Consider the following 22,133-nt stretch of genomic DNA (forward strand, 5'->3'; position numbering starts at 1 on the left):
AGGAAGTCAGATATGATTATTGAATACTGTGAAAAGCAAGAATGAGATGACTAATTCAGTGTTAATGTTTGAGCGGGGGCCCCGGGCCCCCTCTGTAGTGGAAAAGTTGGTGCCCCGAGGTCAAAAAGGTTAGGAACCACTGCAATAGAGAACAAAATAGATTTTCTTAATAATTTAACACTTTATCTCAATTATTTTTTCCTCAAAATATCGACTTTTTATCTCATAATTTCTACTTCATTATATTATATTTATGACTTTTTATCTCATAATTTTGAGATTTTATCTCATAATTATGACTTTTTCCTAAACAAATACTTTATTTATCTCAAAATGTCGACTTTTTATCTCATAATTTTTAGTTTTTTTATCTAATAATTTCGAATTTTTTCATCTCATAATTTTGACATTTAAACATTAATTTTTATCTAAAAATGTACACCTTTTATCTCATAATTATGACTTTTAATCTCACAATTTCGATTTTCTTATCTCATAATTTTAACATTTTATGTAAATGATTTTTTCCTCAAAATTTAGACTTCTTATCTCATCATTTCCCCTTTATTGTCTTATATTTATGACTTTTTACCTCATAATTTTGACATTTTATCTCATAATTGTGACTTTCTAAAAAAAAAAAAAAAACTTTTTATCTCATCATTATGACTTTTATCTCAAAAGTTCGATTTTTTTATTTCATCATTATGTTTTTTAAATCTGATGATTTCGATTTTTTTTAATCTCATAATTTCACATTTATTCTCAATATGACTTTTATGGATGGATGGACTTTTATCTTAAAATTTCGATTTATTATCTCATAATTTCGACATTTTATCTCATAATTATGACTTTTTATCTCAAAATTATGACATCTAAAAATTGTTGACTTTTTATTTAATTTTTATGACTAACTCAAAAATTTGACTTTTTATCTCATATTTATGACTTTTATCTCAATATTTTGACTTTTTATCTCAAAATGTCGAATTTTTATCTTATAATTATGACTTTTTTATCTAAAAAATTTGACTTTTTATCTCATATTTTTTACCTTACCTTTACGGGCGGTATAGCTCGGTTGGTAGAGCGGCCGTGTCAGCAACTTGAGGGTTGCAGGTTCGATCCCCGCTTCCGCCATCCTAGTCACTGCTGTTGTGTCCTTGGGCAAGACACTTTACCCACCTGCTCCCAGTGCCACCCACACTGGTTTAAATGTAACTTAGATATTGGGTTTCACTATGTAAAGCGCTTTGAGTCACTAGAGAAAAGCGCTATATAAATATAATTCACTTCACTTCACTACCTTTTATCGCAATATAGATTTTTTTTTATCTCAAAAAGTTGACTTTTTATCTCATATTTATGACTTTTTATCTGAATATTTAGACTTTATATCTCAAAATTTCGACTTTTTATCTCATAATTATGACTTTTTATCTCAATATTGGCTTTTTATCTCAAAATCTTGACTTCTTATCTCATATTTTTGACTTTTTATCTTAACATTTTGACTTTTTATCTAAAAAATCTCATAATTATGACTATTTAACTCAAAATTTAGAATTTCTATCTAAACACTAGGACATCTAAAAATTGTTGACTTTTTGTCGCATATTTATGACATTTTATCTCAATATTTTGACTTTTTATCTCAAAATGTCGACTTTTTATCTCATATTTTTTACCTTTAATCGCAATATAGACTTTTTCATCTCAAAATGTTGACTTATCTCATATTTATGACTTTTTATCTGAATATTTTGACTTTATATCTCAAAATTTCGACTTTTTATCTCAATATTGACTTTTTATCTAAAAATGTTGACTTCTTATCTCATATTTGTGACTTTTTATCTGAATATTTTGACTTTATATGTCAAAATTTCGACTTTTTATCTCATAATTATGACTTTTTATCTCAATATTGACTTTTTATCTCAAAATTGTTGACTTTTTATCTCATATTTTTTACTTTTTATCTTAACATTTTGACTTTTTATCTAAAAATTTTTTACTTTTTATCTAAATTTTTTTACTTTTTATCTAAAAAATCTCTTAATTATGACTTTTTAACTCAAAATTTAGAATTTCTATCTCAACACTAGGACATCTAAAAATTGTTGACTTTTTGTCTCATGTTTATGACATTTTATCTCAATATTTTGACTTTTTATCTCAAAATGTCGACTTTTTATCTCATAAATATGACTTTTTATCTCAATATTGGCTTTTTATCTCAAAATCTTGACTTTTTATCTCATATTTATGACTTTTTATCTTAACATTTTGACTTTTTATCTAAAAAAATCTCATAATTATGACTTTTTAACTCAAAATTTAGAATTTCTATCTCAACACTAGGACATCTAAAAATTGTTGACTTTTTGTCTCATATTTTTTACCTTTTATCGCAATATAGACTTTTTTATCTCAAAATGTTGACTTATCTCATATTTATGACTTTTCATCTGAATATTTTGACTTTATGTCTCAAAATTTCGACTTTTTATCTTAATATTGACTTTTTATCTAAAAATGTTGACTTCTTATCTCATATTTGTGACTTTTTATCTGAATATTTTGACTTTATATGTCAAAATTTCGACTTTTTATCTCATAATTATGACTTTTTATCTCAATATTGACTTTTTATCTCAAAATTGTTGACTTTTTATCTCATATTTTTTACTTTTTATCTTAACATTTTGACTTTTTATCTAAAATTTTTTACTTTTTATCTAAAATTTTTTACTTTTTATCTAAAAAATCTCATAATTATGACTTTTTAACTCAAAATTTAGAATTTCTATCTCAACACTAGGACATCTAAAAATTGTTGACTTTTTGTCTCATGTTTATGACATTTTATCTCAATATTTTGACTTTTTATCTCAAAATGTCGACTTTTTATCTCATAAATATGACTTTTTATCTCAATATTGGCTTTTTATCTCAAAATCTTGACTTTTTATCTCATATTTATGACTTTTTATCTTAACATTTTGACTTTTTATCTAAAAAATCTCATAATTATGACTTTTTAACTCAAAATTTAGAATTTCTATCTCAACACTAGGACATCTAAAAATGGTTGACTTTTTGTCTCATATTTATGACATTTTATCTCAATATTTTGACTTTTTATCTCAAAATGTCGACTTTTTATCTCATATTTTTTACCTTTAATCGCAATATAGACTTTTTCATCTCAAAATGTTGACTTATCTCATATTTATGACTTTTTATCTGAATATTTTGACTTTATATCTCAAAATTTCGACTTTTTATCTTAATATTGACTTTTTATCTAAAAATGTTGACTTCTTATCTCATATTTGTGACTTTTTATCTGAATATTTTGACTTTATATGTCAAAATTTCGACTTTTTATCTCATAATTATGACTTTTTATCTCAATATTGACTTTTTATCTCAAAATTGTTGACTTTTTATCTCATATTTTTTACTTTTTATCTTAACATTTTGACTTTTTATCTAAAAAAATTGACTTTTTATCTAAACATTTTTACTTTTTATCTAAAAAATCTCATAATTATGACTTTTTAACTCAAAATTTAGAATTTCTATCTCAACACTAGGACATCTAAAAATTTTTGACTTTTTGTCTCATATTTATGACATTTTATCTCAATATTTTGACTTTTTATCTCAAAATGTCGACTTTTTATCTCATATTTTTTACCTTTAATCGCAATATAGACTTTTTCATCTCAAAATGTTGACTTATCTCATATTTATGACTTTTTATCTGAATATTTTGACTTTATATCTCAAAATTTCGACTTTTTATCTTAATATTGACTTTTTATCTAAAAATGTTGACTTCTTATCTCATATTTGTGACTTTTTATCTGAATATTTTGACTTTTTATCTAAAAAAATTGACTTTTTATCTAATTTTTTTAACTTTTTATCTAAAAAATCTCATAATTATGACTTTTTAACTCAAAATTTAGAATTTCTATCTCAACACTAGGACATCTAAAAATTGTTGACTTTTTGTCTCATGTTTATGACATTTTATCTCAATATTTTGACTTTTTATCTCAAAATGTTGACTTTTTATCTCATAAATATGACTTTTTATCTCAATATTGGCTTTTTATCTCAAAATCTTGACTTTTTATGTCATATTTATGACTTTTTATCTTAACATTTTGACTTTTTATCTCATATTTATGACTTTTTATCTTAACATTTTGACTTTTTATCTAAAAAATCTCATAATTATGACTTTTTAACTCAAAATTTAGAATTTCTATCTCAACACTAGGACATCTAAAAATTGTTGACTTTTTGTCTCATATTTATGACATTTTATCTCAATATTTTGACTTTTTATCTCAAAATGTCGACTTTTTATCTCATATTTTTTACCTTTAATCGCAATATAGACTTTTTCATCTCAAAATGTTGACTTATCTCATATTTATGACTTTTTATCTGAATATTTTGACTTTATATCTCAAAATTTCGACTTTTTATCTTAATATTGACTTTTTATCTAAAAATGTTGACTTCTTATCTCATATTTGTGACTTTTTATCTGAATATTTTGACTGTATATGTCAAAATTTCGACTTTTTATCTCATAATTATGACTTTTTATCTCAATATTAACTTTTTATCTCAAAATTGTTGACTTTTTATCTCATATTTTTTACTTTTTATCTTAACATTTTGACTTTTTATCTAAAAAAATTGACTTTTTATCTTAACATTTTGACTTTTTATCTAAAAAATCTCATAATTATGACTTTTTAACTCAAAATTTAGAATTTCTATCTCAACACTAGGACATCTAAAAATTTTTGACTTTTTGTCTCATGTTTATGACATTTTATCTCAATATTTTGACTTTTTATCTCAAAATGTCGACTTTTTATCTCACAAATATGACTTTTTATCTCAATATTGGCTTTTTATCTCAAAATCTTGACTTTTTATCTCATATTTATGACTTTTTATCTTAACATTTTGACTTTTTATCTAAAAATATCTCATAATTATGACTGTTTAACTCAAAATTTAGAATTTCTATCTCAACACTAGGACATCTAAAAATTGTTGACTTTTTGTCTCATATTTATGACATTTTATCTCAATATTTTGACTTTTTATCTCAAAATGTCGACTTTTTATCTCATATTTTTTACCTTTTATCGCAATATAGACTTTTTTATCTCAAAATGTTGACTTGTCTCATATTTATGACTTTTTATCTGAATATTTTGACTTTATGTCAAAATTTCGACTTTTTATCTCATAATTATGACTTTTTATCTCAATATTGACTTTTTATCTCAAAATTGTTGACTTTTTATCTCATATTTTTTGCTTTTTATCTTAACATTTTGAACCACTGCAATAGAGAACAAAATAGATTTTCTTAAATCATAAAAGCAATTTTAAATGTTTTTATATAAACTATTTCTCCTAAAATACACATTAAAACTACAAAGTGTGTTTTATCTGATTTTACAGTAATATTTTTATTATCAAAAATATTTTTTTTCTCATTTTTGTGATTGTTTACAAACTCAGGAAATAAGTTCCTTAACTTCGAGGGCAAAAACCATAGAATTTAAATCCGAGCCAGTAGAATTTTTTGCTGATGTCGAATTATTTTGCACAATTGACTTAAATTTGCTCAAATTATTCTATGCAATAAAGGTGAATTTAGGCTTTTTTTCAAATGTACTGTAGTGAAATATTATTAGTACATTGCATTACTGTATAATATAAAATATGTTATTAATAATATATATTTTTTTAATTAGGGCCCGCATGGCCCATTGCATAAGGACTCCCACAGGGAGTCCTTATGCAATGGGACATAAGGACCTATTGAATTTGTAAGGTTTTATTCTTTCTTATTATTATTATTCTTCCGCAACTTTGCGCTGTAATTTGACCCCCTTAACATACTTCAAAACTCACCAAATTTTACACACACATCAGTAATATACGGCAAAACTTTTTATCAAAAAACCAAACCTCAAAACTCAAAATTGCGCTCTAGCGCCCCCTAGGAAGAAAGAAAAACTAGACTGCCTGTAACTCCCACTAGGAAGGTCGGAGAGACAAGAAACAAAAACCTTTATGTAGGTGTGACTTAGAAAAAATCAACAGGAAGTTGGCAATTCCCCCTTCAAGACAAAAAAGTACTAAAAACAGTCACTTTTGCCTCTTTGAGCTGTAATTTGACCCCCTTAACATGCTTCAAAACTCACCAAACTGAACGCACACATCAGGACTGGCGAAAACTGTGATCTAATAAAAAAAACTAACCCCAAATTCAAAAATTGCGCTCTAGAGCAATTTTTGAATAAAACGGAGAAAAAACTGCTCCTCGGATGAAAAATCTGACAAAACTGCCTGTAACTCCCACTGGGAAGGTCGGAGAGAGATGAAACAAAAACCTCTATGTAGGTCTCCCTTAGACCTACATTTCATAAATTGACAACCCCCAGCAAAAATCAACAGGAAGTTTGCTATTCCCCCTTCAAAACAACATTTTTGTAAAAACCGGTCACCTTTCTTCAAACATTATCTCCTCTGAGCGTGTTTGTCGTTTCGGCTTCAAACTAACCCAGGAGAGTGATTTAACCCTTCTGATTAAAAGTTATTGAAAGAGTTTTAATAACTGCTCCGGTTTGGATTTTATGACCCTTCAAAGAACCGCTGCGCTGATGCTGCTGCACTGCTGTTTTTTTAAGATGGCTGCTCAAAAGCAGGAAGCACCAACATGCCCACACAATGCAGACAAGGTAGGTACACTAGACAAAAGTCTTGGGACACTTCAGACTAAAAGTAGACAAAAGGATTGGGACACTTAGGACTAGCACCTGCCAAATACGCGGGCCCGACCAATGCTGCTTGCAGCTTTAATTATTGTTTGTGTTTTTGTCTGATTTTAATTGTGATCAAAAATGTAATATTCAAATGTCATATCAGTATGATCAATGCTGATACTGATATGTCGACCACCGATGGGTATCGGCAGATTTTCTTGAAAAAGTATGTGATTGATCGACAAATGGGAAAATTCCCATCCCCACTTCAAAGTTCCACAACTCCCACATTTTTCATCTGATTCAAACTGTTCCAACTTCCAAATATTCAGCCCGTTCAGGAATTGTGTGCTCTACTTCAACAATTTTAGAAAAAAAAAATCCAGGATTTCAGTTCAACTTCAGCATTCACACGCACTTTTTTCAGGAATTTCCAAATTTTGGGAAAATGTACCTTGAAATTTTTTTTTTTACCTTGAAAATCATTTGTTTACCTTGAAAATCATTTTTTACCTTGAAAAAAAATTTTTACCTTGAAAAGAAAATTTTACCTTGAAATTTTTTTTTACCTTGAAAAACATATTTTACCTTGAAAATTTTTTTTTACCTTGAAAATCATTTGTTTACCTTGAAAATCATATTTTAACTTAAAACATTTTTTTTTTTAAGTTTTTTTAAGTTTTTTAAAGTTTTTTAAAGTTTTTTTAAAAAATTTTTAAATTTTTTTTAAGTTTTTTTAAGTTTTTTCAAGTTTTTTTTAAATTTTTAAATTTTTAAATTTTTAAATTTTTAAATTTTTAAATTTTTAAATTTTTAAATTTTTAAATTTTTTAATTGTATTTATTTATTTATTTATTTACTTATTTATTTATTTAATTTTATTTGTATTATTTATTTATTTTTTACTTAAAAAAACTTTTTTATTTATTTTTTTTGTAAATTTTTGTAAATTTTTGTAAATTTTGTAAATTTTGTAAATTTTTGTAAATTTTTGTAAATTTTTGTAAAAAATTTTACCCAAACCCTAACCCTAAACCTAATCTTTACCCTAACCCTAACCCTAACCCTAACTCTAACCCTAACCCTATACTTAACCCTAACCCTAACCCTTCCTTATGCCTAACCCTAACCCTAATCCTAAACCTAACCCTAACCCTAACCCCAACCCTAACCCTAACCCTAACCCTAACCCTTACCCTTACCCTAACCCTAAACCTAACCCTTACCCTTACCCTAACCCTAACCCTAACCCCAACCCCAACCCCAACCCCAACCCTAACCCTAACCCTAACCCTAACCCTAAAAAAAAAAGTTAATTGTTAAAATTGTTTTAAAAAATTAAAAAAGATTAAAAAAAATTAAAAACATTTTTTTAAAATTAAAAAAAATAAAATAAAAAATGAATAAATAAATTTAAAAACATTTAAAAAAAATTAAAAAAATTTGAAAATCATTTTGTACCTTGAAAATCATTTTGTACCTTGAAAAAAAATGTTACCTTGAAAAAAAATTTTGAACTAGAAAAATTCCCGGTTTTCCTGAAATTCCAGGATTTCCGTAATACCATTTCTCAATTCAACATGTTACTACTTCAACATTTCTTGACCGATTCGAAAAATTCCAACACCAAACATTTCAACTCATTCAGACCATTCAATTTGGAAAAAAAAATGGTATCAACCGATCTGACTCACGGATGATCGGTATGGGAGTAACCTAAAGTAAATAGATTATTAATGGTTTATCCATCCATACATCTTCTTCCGCTTATCCGAGGTCGGGTCGCGGGGGCAGCAGCCTAAGCAGCGAAGCCCAGACTTCCCTCTCCCCAGCCACTTCGTCCAGCTCCTCCCGGGGGATCCCGAGGCGTTCCCAGGCCAGCCGGGAGACATAGTCTTCCCAACGTGTCCTGGGTCTTCCTCGTGGCCTCCTACCGGTCGGACGTGCCCTAAACAACTCCCTAGGGAGGCGCTCGGGTGGCATCCTGACCAGATGCCCGAACCACCTCATCTGGCTCCTCTCCATGTGGAGGAGCAGCGGCTTTACTTTGAGCTCCCCCCGGATGACAGAGCTTCTCACCCTATCTCTAAGGGAGAGCCCCGCCACCCGGCGGAGGAAACTCATTTCGGCCGCTTGTACCCGTGATCTTGTCCTTTCGGTCATAACCCAAAGCTCATGACCATAGGTGAGGATGGGAACGTAGATCGACCGGTAAATTGAGAGCTTTGCCTTCCGGCTCAGCTCCTTCTTCACCATAACGGATCGATACAGCGTCCACATTACTGAAGACGCCGCACCGATCCGCCTGTCGATCTCACGATCCACTCTTCCCTCACTCGTGAACAAGACTCCGAGGTACTTGAACTCCTCCACTTGGGGCAAGATCTCCTCCCCAACCCGGAGATGGCACTCCACCCTTTTCCGGGCGAGAACCATGGACTCGGACTTGGAGGTGCTGATTCTCATCCCAGTCGCTTCACACTCGGCTGCGAACCGATCCAGTGAGAGCTGAAGATCCTGGCTAGATGAAGCCATCAGGACCACATCATCTGCAAAAAGCAGAGACCTAATCCTGCAGCCACCAAACCGAATCCCCTCAACGCCTTGACTGCGCCTAGAAATTCTGTCCATAAAAGTTATGAACAGAATGGGTGACAAAGGGCAGCCTTGGCGGAGTCCAACCCTCACTGGAAACGTGTCCGACTTACTGCCAGCAATGCGAACCAAGCTCTGACACTGATCATACAGGGAGCGGACCGCCACAATCAGACAGTCCGAAACCCCATACTCTCTGAGCACTCCCCACAGGACTTCCCGAGGGACACGGTCGAATGCCTTCTCCAAGTCCACAAAGCACATGTAGACTGGTTGGGCAAACTCCCATGCACCCTCAAGGACCCTGCCGAGAGTATAGAGCTGGTCCACAGTTCCACGACCAGGACGAAAACCACACTGTTCCTCCTGAATCCGAGGTTCGACTATCCGGCGTAGCCTCCTCTCCAGTACACCTGAATAGACCTTACCGGGAAGGCTGAGGAGTGTGATCCCACGATAGTTAGAACACACCCTCCGGTTCCCCTTTTTAAAGAGAGGAACCACCACCCCGGTCTGCCAATCCAAAGGTACTGCCCCCGATGTCCACGCGATGCTGCAGAGTCTTGTCAAGCAAGACAGCCCCACAGCATCCAGAGCCTTAAGGAACTCCGGGCGGATCTCATCCACCCCCGGGGCCTTGCCACCGAGGAGCTTTTTAACTACCTCAGCAACCTCAGCCCCAGAAATAGGAGAGCCCACCACAGACTCCCCAGGCACTGCTTCCTCATAGGAAGACGTGTTGGTGGGATTGAGGAGGTCTTCGAAGTATTCCCACCACCGATCCACAACTTCCGCAGTCGAGGTCAGCAGAACACCATCCTCACCATACACGGTGTTGATAGTGCACTGCTTCCCCTTCCTGAGGCGGCGGATGGTGGTCCAGAATCGCTTCGAAGCCGTCCGGAAGTCGTTTTCTATGGCTTCCCCGAACTCCTCCCATGTCCGAGTTTTTGCCTCCGCGACCGCTGAAGCCGCACACCGCTTGGCCTGTCGGTACCTGTCCGCTGCCTCAGGAGTCCCATGAGCCAAAAGAACCCGATAGGACTCCTTCTTCAGCTTGACGGCATCCCTCACCGCCGGTGTCCACCAACGGGTTCTAGGATTACCGCCACGACAGGCACCATTAATGGTTTAGACAACTAGAAATGATGCAATATGTTACCGCTCGCGTAAGCAGCTCAATTAGGATTATTTATAACTTGTTTTTAATATAAATATATATATTGTGATATAGATTTTAAAGCCATGGTAGTCAGAATAAAAATGAAAATAATGGTTTATGTTAAATTTCCAGGTGCTGAACTAAAAAAAAACCACATCTGACCTTCTTCTCCAGTTGCATGTCCAGCTTCAGGTCCACGTAGACGGGCTGATTGTGGGCGGTGAAGTCCAACACCTGGTATTTCTTCAGCAGGTCCACGGCGTCCGAGGCGCTGTGGACGATCCTGGGGTAGTAGCGCAGGATGTAGACGTCGTCCACGGGCGCCCACGCCGTCCTCCCGTAGGGTTTGTGTCGGCCTTCGTCGTTGATGACCCGCGGCTCTTTCTTCACCTTAGGCTCCGCCTCCTCTTTCTTCCCCTTCTTGCGCGGCCTGTGGGAACGAGGGAAGACAATTGGTGGGCTGTAGTGACGGGTCCAGCAACACCGATGCATCGGCGCATGCGTCGAGCTCATAGAGCGAAACCCTGTGTCGGTTTTAGAAAGTCACGTGACCGATCATGAGCTGTTTAAAAATGTGTAAAAAAATAAAATTAAAAAAATTCCCAGTCCACAATCATCCACAACACGTTCTCTTAGATTTCCATGTTCACATTATTTATTGACTGTATCTAAAAAAGATAAAAATATATTTTTATTTAAATGAAGATATGAAATAATCCTAAATGAAATATTTATATTATTGTATATACTAGGGCAGGGGTCACCAACGCGGTGCCCGCGGTCACCAGGTAGCCCGTAAGGACCAGATCAGTCGCCCGCTGGCCTGTTCTAAAAATAGCTCAAAGAGCAGCACTTACCAGTGAGCTGCCTCTATTTTTTAAATTGTATTTATTTACTAGCAAGCTGGTCTCGACATTTTTAATTCTAAAAGAGACAAAACTCAAATAGAATTTGAAAATCCAAGAAAATATTTTAAAGACTTGGTCTTCACTTGGAATAAGCGGTAGAAAATGGATGGATGGATGGGTCTTCACTTGTTTAAATAAATTCATTTATTTTTTTTTACTTTGCTTCTTATTACTTTTAGAAATACAATTTTAGAGAAAAAAATACAACCTTAAAAATGATTTTAGGATTTTTAAACAAATATACCTTTTAAATTTCTTCCTCTTCTTTCCTGACAATTTAAATCAATGTTCAAGTATTTTTTTTATTTTTTTTATTGTAAAGAATAATAAATATTTTAGCTTCTGGTTTTTCGACGAAGAATATTTGTGAAATATTTCTTCAAACTTACTATGATTAAAATTCAATACAATTATTCTGGCAAATCTAGAAAATCTGTAGAATCAAATGTAAATCTTATTTCAAAGTATTTTGAATTTCTTTTAAAAAAATTTGTTCTGGAAAATCTAGAAGAAATACTGATTTGTCTTTGTTAGAAATATAGCTTGGTCCAATTTGTTAAATATTCTAACAAAGTGCAGATTGGATTTTAACCGATTTAAAACATGTCATCAAAATTCTAAAATTTGTCTTAATCAGGAAAAATTACTAATGATGTTCCATAAATTCCTTTTTTAATTTTTTCAAAAAGATTCAAATTAGCTAGTTTTTCTCTTCTTTTTGTCGGTTGAATTTTGAATTTTGAATTTTTATTTTTTTCGTGTTTTCTCCTCTTTTAAATCGTTCAATTACCGTACTTTCCGCACTATAAAGGCGCACCTAAAAAACCACAAATTTTCTCAAAAGCTGACAGTGCGCCTTATAACCCGGTGCGCTTTATATATGGATAAATATTAAGATTCATTTTCATAAAGTTTCGGTCTCGTAACTACGGTAAACAGCCGCCATGTTTTTTCCCGGTAGAACAGGAAGCGCTTCTTCTTCTACGCAAGCAACCGCCAAGGTAAGCACCCGCCCCCATAGAACAGGAAGCGCTTCTTCTTCTACTGTAAGCAACCACCCGCCCGCGTAGAAGAAGGAAAAGCGCGCGGATATTATCATTTCCTTTGTGTGTTTACATCTGTAAAGACCACAAAATGGCTCCTACTAAGCGACAGGGATCCGGTTCATGAAAAGACGCAATCTCTCCATCCGCACACGGATTACTATTTCACAGCAACTGATATTCCTGTGAACCGCACTGTGGATACAACGGGAGCACGTACGGTGAATATTCGCACCACAGGGAATGAGAAGTCATCCTTCACTGTGGTTCTAGCTTGCCATGCTAATGGCCAGAAACTTCCACCCATGGTGATATTCAAAAGGAAGACCTTGCCAAAAGAGACCTTTCCAGCCGGCGTCATCATAAAAGCTAACTCGAAGGGATGGATGAAGAAAAGATGAGCGAGTGGTTAAGGTAAGTTTAAGTTTACGCGAAGAGGCCGGGTGGCTTTTTTCACGCAGCTTCGTCCATGTTGATATACGACTCCATGCGCGCCCACATCACGCTGGTTTTAATATATTATTAAAGTTTGACTGACCTATCTGACTGTTTTTTTGACATTCCCTTTAGCGCAGTTAGATGCGGCTTATAACACGGGGCGGCTTATAGGTGGACAAAGTTTTGAAATATGCCGTTCATTGAAGGCGCGGCTTATAACCCAGGGCGCCTTATGGTGCGGAAAATACGGTAAGTGTTTTTTTCATCATTTATTCTCTACAAAAAACGTTCCGTAAAAGGAAAAAAAAATGTACGACGGAATGACAGACAGAAATACCCATTTTTTTATATATATAAATGTATTTATTGAGCTATTCTTGTTTAAATCACACTTACGTGTAACTTACAAATGACAATATATTTATTTATTTAAGTGTGTATCAAACTGGTAGCCCTTGGCATTAATCAGTACCCAAGAAGTAGTTTTTGGTTTCAAAAAGGTTGGTGACCCCTGTACTAGGGCATCAAATCAGTGTCAGTTGAGTCGGTCCATAGGTTGCCTGTAGGGATTTTTAATGTCCAGCAGATGTCAGTATTTAGTGACACAGTATCGACACAGTATCAATACAGTTTTGCAATGTGTCGAAACGCTTCATGACGCCTCATCAACCCATCACTAGTGGGCTGCAATCACGTGACCTGGAGGCACTTCCTGGTCTCAGGTGGCGGGCAAGAGTCCCATTAGCGAGTGTTTATTAGCTTAGCAAATTAGCTTCCAACTTCTGAGCACGAGCGGTCCGTTCTTGCATTGACTTGTGGAGAAATGAGGACTTATGGTGAATTCCTTCAAAACTTCTTGGCAAATTGGACATACAGCCTTTGCCTGGACTTCAGTGAAAAAGGGTCCATTCCTTATTAAACACTTTTCTCATTGTTGCACATGGCTTCTGCTGGTACAAAAAGTCTACCTGGGCTGTGCAGTCAATCAAGCACACTGCAGTCCTGTTGCGCTACTTTGTGGAATTACTTGGTATTACAGGACAATTCACCTGGTCCTATTTATTACACAATAATATAGAGAAGATTACAGTTCAAATTCCAAACTACCGGTACAAAAAACACTGTCAAAGTGGAGGCATGTGAAAAACACCACCCACAAATTGGCTTGCATGTTACGTAGACCACAAGGAAGTGTTTTAAACATGGAAAAAAAAATCATAACCCCTTTGAATGCTCTCTTTAACCAGGTGCGCCTTTTGTATGACAATAGACCCAAATAGACCAGCTTATTGGCGGTGCGCCCTATGGTCTGAAAAATACAGTAAGTCTTTTTACTGCATCACTGGTCAATAGTGCACAAATAAAATAAAAAAATATACGTTATAATTAAGGCTGAAACGACGCGTCGACGTAGTCGACGTCATCGGTTACGTAAATACGTCGACGCCGTTTTTGTGTGTCGGCGCGTCGCATATTTACGTCACTCTACTTTACTGTCATGGCGGAGCGCAAAGCAGACGATGCGAGCGAGGGGAAAAAAGCACGCCAAAAGTCGTCAAAAGTGTGGGAGTATTTCAATAAACGGCCTAATAATGTTGTTGTATGCACACTGTGTCGAGCGGAAATGGCCTATCATAGCAGCACAACGGCTATGAACGAACATTTGAAAAGAAGACCCCCGACAGCGTTCTTGCCATCACCATCAACAAGTCAATCGTCCGCGTGCGTATACGTTGTCATTATTACACAAAAACATGAATGTGTCATTTGTATCTGCGTTGTAAATTCATAAACTAAAGCACCGTTTCGCTCTGAGAGGCGCGTTTGGCGTGCCTGTTCAGTGTTTACAAAGACGCGCTCCTCTTTAACGCTGTGGAGAGGCGGCGGCGGCGAGCGAGCGGCGAGGCGGGGCGCGCCGGGAGCGACGCCGCAATCGTGCCCAGGTGCGCGATCCGCGCAGTTGGAAGAGAAAAGACTTTGTGTAAAATTAAAAGATTGTAAACCTGGCAAAGCCGTCTGGCGTTCAGTCTGTCGGTCCTGAAAGAACCCCACGGCACAAGACGTGTCACAAACGCTAACGTTAATTAGTTGTGCAAATACCTTTTACAACATTAACAGTTACATATACTATGTACAAACCAACAATTAACTTTCACTTTAATCATACTATCATTGTTGTGTTATTAAGCAAAATAAGCAATACTTTTACTTTTGTTGAAATGTTTACACTGTACACTTTTTTGTATTGGATGTTTAGCTTTATTTTTGCACATTTTAGCAAATAAGCAATACTTTTACTTTTGTTGAAATGTTTACACTTGTTACAGAATATTTCCGTTTTGCACTTTTTTGTATTGGATGTTTATCTTTATTTTTGCACATTTTAAAGCAAAATAAGCAATACTTTTACTTTTGAAATGCTTATACTATTCCAGAATATTAAGATTTGCACTGGATGTTTACTTTTATATTTGCACATTAAAAAGCAAATAAGCTACTTTTAATTTTGTTAAATGTTAAAAGTTTTAAATGTTTACATTGTTACAGAATATTTTGTCATGTTGTTGTCAATGTTGACTGAGTGGCCATACTTTTTTTTTTTGTAAATAAAAGCCATGCCTTTTGAAAAAACTGGCCTACATTTATTTTTTCCTCTTCATTTTAAATTAAAAAAAAAATCGGTAAAAGGAAAAATAATCTATAGATTAATCGAAAAAATAATCTATAGATTAACCGATTAATCGAAAAAATAATCTATAGATTAATCGATAGAAAAATAATCGTTAGCTGCAGCCCTAGTTATAATGTTAAAAAGCCACCAAAATAACAGCGCAAGACCGGAACTAAAGCACAACACAGGAAAACAACAAACTAAAAAAAAACCTGGTAGAGTTTCATTTTTTTATGTTTCTGCTGGTGGTGTGCCTCTTTTTGAATGAAAAAAAATGTGCCTTGGCTGAAAAAAGGTTGAAAAACACTGAACTACAGCCATGTAAACAAAAGGTTTCGGCCAACAAATGCCCACAATGCACTGCAAAGTCACGTGTCCTTTCGAGCCCTATGGTAACTGGAACCAGGTGTCTTCTTCTGAACTCACTTGAAAGCAGGAGCAGCAGCAGCAGCAGCAGCCAGGGATCTGGCGGGAAGGCACCCGGCGGGGAAAGAAGCGTAGGTGGGAGAGCCGCCTTCCAGCAGCCGCCTCCCACATCCTGCTACAACTAGAACGAAGAGGGAGAGTCTTTTTAAATGTTAAGTTAAGTTGAAGCCAATACTTTTGTAACCTGTTTTTGTGATGTTAACTTCCTGTTATACAGTATACAGGTAAAAGCCAGTAAATTAGAATATTTTGAAAAACTTGATTTATTTCAGTAATTGCATTCAAAAAGTGTAACTTGTACATTATATTTATTCATTGCACACAGACTGATGCATTCAAATGTTTATTTCATTTAATTTTGATGATTTGAAGTGGCAACAAATGAAAATCCAAAATTCCGTGTCACAAAATTAGAATATTGTGTAAGGGTTACATTTTGAAGACACCTGGTGCCACAAACTAATCAGCTGATTAACTCAAAACACCTGCAAAGGGCTTTAAATGGTCTCTCAGTCCAGTTCTGAAGCCTACACAAACATGGGGAAGACTTCAGATTTGACAGCTGTCCAAAAGGCAACCATCGACACATTGCACAAGGAGGGAAAGACACAAAAGGTTATTGCTGAAGAGGCTGGCTGTTCTCAGAGCTCTGTGTCCAAACACATTAATAGAGAGGCAAAGGGAAGGAAAAACTGTGGTCAGAAAAAGTGTACAAGCGATAGGGATCACCGCGCCCTGGTCAAGATTGTGAAAAAAAACCCATTCAAAAATGTGGGGGAGATTCAGAAGGAGTGGACAGCTGCTGGAGTCAGTGCTTCAAGATCCACCACCAAGAGACGCTTGAAAGACATGGGTTTCAACTGCCGCATACCTCGTGTCAAGCCACTGTTGACCAAGAAACAGCGCGCAAAGCGTCTCACCTGGGCTAAGGAAAAAAAGAGCTGGACTGCTGCTGAGTGGTCCAAAGTCATGTTTTCTGACGAAAGCAAATTTTTGTATTTCCTTTGGAAATCGAGGTCCCAGAGTCTGGAGGAAGACAGGAGAGGCACAGGATCCACGTTGCCTGAAGTCTAGTGTAAAGTTTCCACCATCAGTGATGGTTTGGGGTGCCATGTCATCTGCTGGTGTCGGTCCACTCTGTTTCCTGAGATCCAGGGTCAACGCAGCCGTCTACCAGCAAGTTTTAGAGCACTTCATGCTTCCTGCTGCTGACCTGCTCTATGGAGATGGAGATTTCAAGTTCCAACAGGACTTGGCGCCTGCACACAGCGCAAAATCTACCCGTGCCTGGTTTACGGACCATGGTATTTCTGTTCTAAATTGGCCCGCCAACTCCCCTGACCTTAGCCCCATAGAAAATCTGTGGGGTATTGTGAAAAGGAAGATGCAGAATGCCAGACCCAAAAACGCAGAAGAGTTGAAGGCCACTATCAGAGCAACCTGGGCTCTCATAACACCTGAGCAGTGCCAGAAACTCATCGACTCCATGCCACGCCGCATTAACGCAGTAATTGAGGCAAAAGGAGCTCCAACCAAGTATTGAGTATTGTACATGCTCATATTTTTCATTTTCATACTTTTCAGTTGGCCAACATTTCTAAAAATCCCTTTTTTGTATTAGCCTTAAGTAATATTCTCATTTTGTGACACACGGAATTTTGGATTTTCATTTGTTGCCACTTCAAATCATCAAAATTAAATGAAATAAACATTTGAATGCATCAGTCTGTGTGCAATGAATAAATATAATGTACAAGTTACACCCTTTGAATGCAATTACTGAAATAAATCAAGTTTTTCAAAATATTCTAATTTACTGGCTTTTACCTGTATGCCTTGAGCTCTTATTTTGAAGGCGCTAAGAGCGGAAGTGGCGTCACGTTGTAGTGGAGCGGAGGTTTAAAAAGAACGCTAATAAAGTGGTCCTCGTTTAAAACTGGAGCCTCCGCGTTTGTTATGTTGTAGTTTTATACAGTATAGGCGACATATATAAACTCACATGAAATATCTAATCGAGTTTAGCTGCCATAAAGTGACGTCATTGACAGCTAGCTAGCTAACAGTTAGCCACAGGAAGAGGCAACTCGGCGGCCTTTTTTTATCCAACAACAAATGCGCCGATGCGCGCAAAAAAGTGCTCCTAAGTTTCATCGTCCACACACAAACAAGAGTCAGATGTTAGAAGTGAAAGTAAAACAAACTTAGCTGACCTTTCCATGCAGTGCGCGAGCAGGCAGCCATGTTGGTGCGCGACCTAACTCGTCCGGAGCCGAACAACATCAACACGAAAGTTGGTTCCGCCTCGCAAGTCGCACCTCGTCGCAAAAAAAACCGTCAACTTCCGCGAGCAAATGACGTTTTGCTTTCACAAAGGTTAATAATATTTTCCACGAAAGGTACATATTTTTGTATTTAAAAATGTACATTTGACATGACATTATAGAACAAAAACTGTTATGGAGAGGGACAAGCGGTAGTAAATGGATGGATGGAAGGGTGATTATGAGATAAAAAGTCATAGTTATGGATTAAACAGTGGAAATTATCTCAGAAATAAGACTATTTTGATACCTTTTCATCTCATAAAATTGTGACTTTCTCACCTCATAATTTCGATTTTTTTTATCTGAGAATTTTGACATTTTATCTCAGTTTCGACTTCCTTATTTCATTATTATGACTTTTTATCTCATAATTTCCATTTACTTGTCTCATAATTTCGACATTTTATACTATAATTATACATTTTTATCTCGTAATTATGACTTTTAATCTCACAATTTCGATTTTCTTATCTCATAATTTTAACACTTTATCTCAATTATTTTTTTCCTCAAAATATCGACTTTTTATCTCATCATTTCTACTTCATTATCTTATATTTATGACTTTTTACCTCATCATTTTGAGATTTTATCTCATAATTATGACTTTTTCCTAAACAAATACTTTTTATCTCATCATTGTGACGTTTATCTCAAAATTTCGACTTTTTATTTCATAATTTTTAGTTTTTTTATCTAATAATTTCGAATTTTTTCATCTCATAATTTTGACATTTAAACATTAATTTTTATCTAAAAATGTACACTTTTTATCTCACAAATTGACTTTTAATCTCACAATTTCGATTTTCTTATCTCATAATTTTAACATTTTATGTAAATGATTTTTTCCTCAAAATTTCGACTTTTTATCTCATCATTTCCCCTTTATTATCTTATATTTATGACTTTTTACCTCATAATTTTGACATTTTATATCATAATTGTGACTTTCTAAAAAAAAAAAAAAACTTTTTATCTCACCATTATGACTTTTATCTCAAAAGTTCGATTTTTTATTTCATCATTATGTTTTTTAAATCTGATGATTTCGATTTTTTTAATCTCATAATTTCACATTTAATGTCAATATGACTTTTATGGATGGATGGACTTTTATCTCAAAATTTCGATTTATTATCTCATAATTTCGACATTTTGTCTCATAATTATGACTTTTTATCTCAAAATTATGACATCTAAAATTTGTTGACTTTTTATCTATTGTTTATGACTAACTCAAAAATTTGACTTTTTATCTCATATTTATGACTTTTATCTCAATATTTTGACTTTTTATCTCAAAATGTCGACTTTTTATCTTATAATTATGACTTTTTTTTATCTCAAGAATGTGACTTTTTATCTCATATTTTTTACCTTTTATCACAATATAGATTTTTTTTTATCTCAAGATGTTGACTTTTTATCTCATATTTATGACTTTTTATCTGAATGTTTTGACTGTATATCTCAAAATTTCGACTTTTTATCTCATAATTATGACTTTTTATCTCAATATTGGCTTTTTATCTCAACATTTTGACTTTCTATCTCATATTTATGACTTTTTATCTTAACATTTTGACTTTTTATCTAAAAAAATCTCATAATTATGACTTTTTAACTCAAAATTTAGAATTTCTATCCAACACTAGGACATCTAAAAATTGTTGACTTTTTGTCTCATATTTATGACATTTTATCTCAATATTTTGACTTTTTATCTCAAAATGTCGACTTTTTATCTCATAATTATGACTTTTTATCTAAATATTGGCTTTTTATCTCAAAATCTTGACTCTTTATCTCATATTTATGACTTTTTATCTTAACATTTTGACTTTTTATCTAAAAAATCTCATAATTATGACTTTTTAACTCAAAATTTAGAATTTATATCTCAACATTAGGACATCTAAAAATTGTTGACTTTTTGTCTCATATTTATGAAATTTTATCTCAATATTTTGACTTTTTATCTCAAAATGTCGACTTTTTATCTCATATTTTTTACCTTTAATCGCAATATAGACTTTTTCATCTCAAAATGTTGACTTATCTCATATTTATGACTTTTTATCTGAATATTTTGACTTTTTATTTAAAAAATCTCATAATTATGACTTTTTAACTCAAAATTTAGAATTTATATCTCAACATTAGGACATCTAAAAATTGTTGACTTTTTGTCTCATATTTATGAAATTTTATCTCAATATTTTGACTTTTTATCTCAAAATGTCGACTTTTTATCTCATATTTTTTACCTTTAATCGCAATATAGACTTTTTCCATCTCAAAATGTTGACTTATCTCATATTTATGACTTTTTATCTGAATATTTTGACTTTATATCTCAAAATTTCGACTTTTTATCTTAATATTGACTTTTTATCTAAAAATGTTGACTTCTTATCTCATATTTGTGACTTTATATCTGAATATTTTGACTTTATATGTCAAAATTTCGACTTTTTATCTTAATATTGACTTTTTATCTAAAAATGTTGACTTCTTATCTCATATTTGTGACTTTTTATCTGAATATTTTGACTTTATATGTCAAAATTTCGACTTTTTATCTCATAATTATGACTTTTTATCTCAATATTGACTTTTTTTATCTCAAAATTGTTGACTTTTTAGCTCATATATTTTACTTTTTATCTTAACATTTTGAATTTTTATCTAAAAAATTTGACTTTTTATCTAAAAATTTTGACTTTTTAATCTCATAATTATGACTTTTTAACTCAAAATTGAGAATTTTTATCTCATAATTATGACATCTAAAAATGGTTGACTTTTTATCTCATATTTATGACTTTTTAATCTCAAAATTGACTTTTCATCTCAAAAATGTGACTTTATCCCATATTTATGACTTTTTATCTCAATATTTTGACTTTTTATCTAAAAAATTTCGACTTTTTATTTTATAATCATGACTTTTTGTCTCATATTTTTTACCTTTATCCCAATATAGTCTTTTTATCTCAAAATGTTGACTTTTTATCTCATATTTATGACTTTTTATCTGAATATTTTGACTTTATATGTCAAAATTTCGACTTTTTATCTCATAATTATGACTTTTTATCTCAATATTGAGTTTTTATCTCAAAATTGTTGACTTTTTATCTCATATTTTTTACTTTTTATCTAAAAAATTTGACTTTTTATCTAAAAAATTTGACTTTTATCTAAAAAATTTGACTTTTTATCTAAAAAAATTTACTTTTTAATCTCATAATTATGACTTTTTAACTCAAAATTTAGAATTTTTATCTCATAATTATGACATCTAAAAATTGTTGACTTTTTATCTCATATTTATGACTTTTTAATCTCAAAATTGACTTTTCATCTCAAAAATTTGACTTCATCCCATATTTATGACTTTTTATCTCAATATTTTGACTTTTTATCTCAATATTTTGACTTTTTATGTCAAAATTTCGACTTTTTTATCTTATAATCATGACTTTTTTTCTCAAATATTTGACTTTTTATTTTATATTTTTAACCTTTATCCCAATATAGTCTTTTTATCTCAAAATGTTGACTTTTTATCTCATATTTATGACTTTTTATCTGAATATTTTGACTTTATATGTCAAAATTTCGACTTTTTATCTCATAATTATGACTTTTTATCTCAATATTGAGTTTTTATCTCAAAATTGTTGACTTTTTATCTCATATTTTTTACTTTTTATCTAAAAAATTTGACTTTTTATCT

At 33.1% G+C, this 22,133-nt stretch overlaps 1 protein-coding gene across 1 annotated transcript in view; it reads right to left on the bottom strand.

Annotated features, from left to right (window-relative positions):
• The window catches only part of mrpl1 (mitochondrial ribosomal protein L1), a 30,567-nt gene extending 12,153 nt beyond the window's left edge, over window positions 1–18,414 (bottom strand). Inside the window, exons 1-3 of the mRNA XM_061931673.1 lie at window positions 18,275–18,414; window positions 16,065–16,185; window positions 10,741–11,008 (exon numbers count right to left, since the gene is read on the bottom strand). Of these exons, the coding sequence (XP_061787657.1) occupies window positions 10,741–11,008; window positions 16,065–16,185; window positions 18,275–18,344 (459 nt within the window). The 5' untranslated portion in view covers window positions 18,345–18,414. The remainder of the gene's footprint in view (window positions 1–10,740; window positions 11,009–16,064; window positions 16,186–18,274) is intronic.
• Between the last annotated feature and the right edge of the window lie 3,719 nt (window positions 18,415–22,133).

The sequence above is a fragment of the Nerophis lumbriciformis genome, linkage group LG03, assembly GCF_033978685.3.
Source record: "Nerophis lumbriciformis linkage group LG03, RoL_Nlum_v2.1, whole genome shotgun sequence".
Lineage (NCBI taxonomy): Eukaryota > Metazoa > Chordata > Actinopteri > Syngnathiformes > Syngnathidae > Nerophis > Nerophis lumbriciformis.